General features: G+C 45.0%; 1 protein-coding gene across 1 annotated transcript; it reads left to right on the top strand.

Annotated features, from left to right (window-relative positions):
* The first annotated feature begins 527 nt into the window (after nucleotides 1-527).
* On the top strand, nucleotides 528-2,853 carry LOC136718176 (growth arrest and DNA damage-inducible protein GADD45 beta). The gene is made up of 4 exons (XM_066695818.1): nucleotides 528-785; nucleotides 1,036-1,137; nucleotides 1,422-1,644; nucleotides 2,021-2,853. The coding sequence occupies exons 1-4, from the start codon at nucleotides 742-744 to the stop codon at nucleotides 2,132-2,134; spliced, it is 483 nt and encodes a 160-aa protein (XP_066551915.1). The 5' UTR covers nucleotides 528-741; the 3' UTR covers nucleotides 2,135-2,853.
* The last annotated feature ends 212 nt before the right edge of the window (nucleotides 2,854-3,065 follow it).

Genomic DNA, 3,065 nt, shown 5'->3' with positions numbered 1-3,065 from the left:
AATAAACACACTGAGAATGAAACCCATCGCCAGCCCCACTCCACTTGCTAAAATGTAATATAATATTAGAATTGTTAGACCCAGTTACCAGTATTACTGAATGATGCAGAATAGCAAATTCAATTTATGTTTGCAAATAAACTTATATCTTACATCAAACAAACATCGGTCTGTCCCCACCTATTTACAATAACTAATATTGAATGTTCTTTTTGAATTCCGAAAGGATTGCATTGCATTGCACGTTCGTGTTTTGGTTTTCTTTTTTTATCATTTTCTAGTTGTCTTGCTTGAAAGACGGCCTAACGATCGCTTGCCAGGGTATTCCACAGTATTCGAAATTCACGCAAACAGAAAAGTCCGGGGGATTTCTCTGAAGAGAAGGGGTTGCCAGCCCCACGTGGGCGCAGATCGCTTGTCCAATGACAAAGGGTGAAAATTCTATTGAATATCGCTGACCAATAAAATAAAACACTTCCACGACAGGCCACGCCCACGTCGAATGTACTTAAATACCTAGCGGGAGCGGACTGCGCCGCAGAAACCGACAGGAGATCACACAGAGTACACCAAGTGCAGCAGCGACTACAGGACTTGATACGTTGCACAACTGTGGAATCGCTCATTTCGAAACCTGAACGAAGTGTTTGGATTATACTCCTTCTACTGTGCCTATCAGATCGATTGTGGGATTTTATTTTGGATTGTATCCAAACCTTGTGGATTATAACCTTTTTCAACATGACTCTGGAAGAAGTCGTTGGATGCAATATCGCAGACAAAAAGTAAGTGTCGTTGAGCTACTGTGTGTTCTGCTGCAGTTAGGAAATTATGGCATTGAATTTCGTTTGATCCTCAGCCAGCTTCTGATTAACAGTAACTTAGGCAAACTGTATTGTAGGGTGAATGTGCTTTTGATTTAAAGCTGACATTGCACGACTGCACAAAGGCAGTGTTGTAGTGGAGTGGATCATGCAAAGTGACTGGACGTGTGTAGTAGAATGGGTCCTAACATTGCTCCGTTTTTCTTTTAAGGATGAAAACGGTAGCCCAAGCTCTAGAAGAACTGCTGGTGACCGCTCAAAGACAAGACTCCCTCACCATTGGAGTCTATGAGTCTGCAAAACTAATGAACATGTAAGTATTCCTATTGATTTACTTGTACGTCCGCGGTTGCTATTTTGAACCGGGTGTGGGATAAATGGGTATAACTACACTCGCACGGATTAAGTGCAAAGCAAAATACAATATTTTGCAGAACTGAATGTGGAAAAGGCAAACTAGCATTAGACGTGCACTAAGTGCACTAAGCATTTGAGTTAAGCTGCTTGTAGTTCTTTTAAATAGACCACGTAGGGCAGCACATTGCAATTGAAAACTGAAATTCGAAGCAGTGCATTGATGTCTCCTTGAATTTGCAGAGATCCTGACAGCGTTGTGCTGTGCGTACTGGCAACCGACGAAGAAGACGAGGATGATATCGCTTTGCAGATCCACTTCACTCTCATACAAGCCTTCTGCTGCGACAACGACATAAACATCCTGCGCGTCTCCGGCATGCAGAGGCTGGCGCAAGTCCTGGGCGAGCAGGGCACGGACAGTAACGCCAACGAGCCCAAAGACCTGCACTGCATCCTGGTCACGGTAAGTGACGAAACTGCTGCACAGTATCTCGCGTGTGACTGGAGTAGCACATTTGTTTCCCTGCCGGGGACTGTAATGCCCCGACTTGCTATTCTTGGCTACCCCGTGGTGCTGCTGCAAGCCGGATAGAGCTGCAGCAGCACATTTCTTATGGGCATAGACCACCGTGCCCTCCCCGACTGCTGGGTAGGACGCTGTGCAATGCATCTGCATATGTTGAGGTTTGTAATGGTATAGTCAGTCGGGGATATAAAAGCTTTATTACAATGTGGTTTTGTAGCTTTTTTTATAAAAACGTAAGTGTATGATCTTCAATCATTACACTTCGCAAACCGGTTGGTCTAAGTTGCTAATAGCTTTTTTACTTCCTTCACAGAATCCGCATACAGACTCGATGAAAAGCCAGGCCCTGAAGCAGGTCGGAAGCTACTGCGAGGAGAGCCGCTGCAAAAACCAGTGGGTCCCCTTCCTGGCGCTGCAGGAGCGCTGAAGACGGCTGCGAGAACGCGAAACCGACAAATGAGAATAAAAGCGTCAGTCATGGTGGAAAAAACCAACACAAATTCAAGATAAAATAACCTTACGGCCCCGGCTGGCAACCGTGAAGGAGCTGGGAGTTGGAAAGAAGGTTGAAGGGACAGTGCAGCCCCGCCTCCCCCACATCCACCCCCCGCGCAACGGAACAGCCCGGCGGGGGTTGCTGGAAAGTCGGCCGTCGGGCCGTGACGGAGTGTCGCCGTGGTCTGACGGGCGGAGAGGACAGAGCCTCGGAGCCGAGGGCGGCGTGGGGGCAGCCTGCCAGTTTTACACTGTGGGGGGGAAACTGTTCTGACCAATGCTGAGCCTGTTACATTGGGGAGAGGGAAAACCACCCCCCTTACATGGTCGAAACGAACGGTTCATACTGTTAGGAAATGTAAATGACTAGTATTCTAACCGTCAAATGATTTGAACAAGCATTTTATATTTTTTTCGAGCAATGAAAAATGAGCTGCTTTTCAGTTTGGACTGCAAGGGACTTGTTTTCAGTCACTACCTGAAGCAGTACATTTTATTTTTACTGTCCCTGGGTTTAAGGACTTTCCCATGGGGTAGTGCAAGATGTGCTTCGAAGTTTTATGATGAAAGAATAATATATTTGTGTGTTTTTTATTTATGAAATTGTTATACCAGCCTTTTTTTTAATTTTAATAAATTATTTGAACTGAACACTTTACGTTTCTGCCTTTTTGTTAACCATTTTATATACTGGGTGATTTTCAATACTAAATTTGCTGATTTGAGGGACTTGATAAGTGTGCACTTGACTTGCATGTGGACTTATGTCTGTTTTGGTGGACAGTTCTGAAGGGTTGCCAAACAGTTTTCCTGTTCTGGGAATGGGTTTGCAAACCACCTTATATCTACTCGGTTTATTCATG

This window comes from Amia ocellicauda, chromosome 22 (assembly GCF_036373705.1).
Source record: "Amia ocellicauda isolate fAmiCal2 chromosome 22, fAmiCal2.hap1, whole genome shotgun sequence".
NCBI lineage: Eukaryota > Metazoa > Chordata > Actinopteri > Amiiformes > Amiidae > Amia > Amia ocellicauda.
This window is presented reverse-complemented; position numbering and strand designations above follow the sequence as displayed.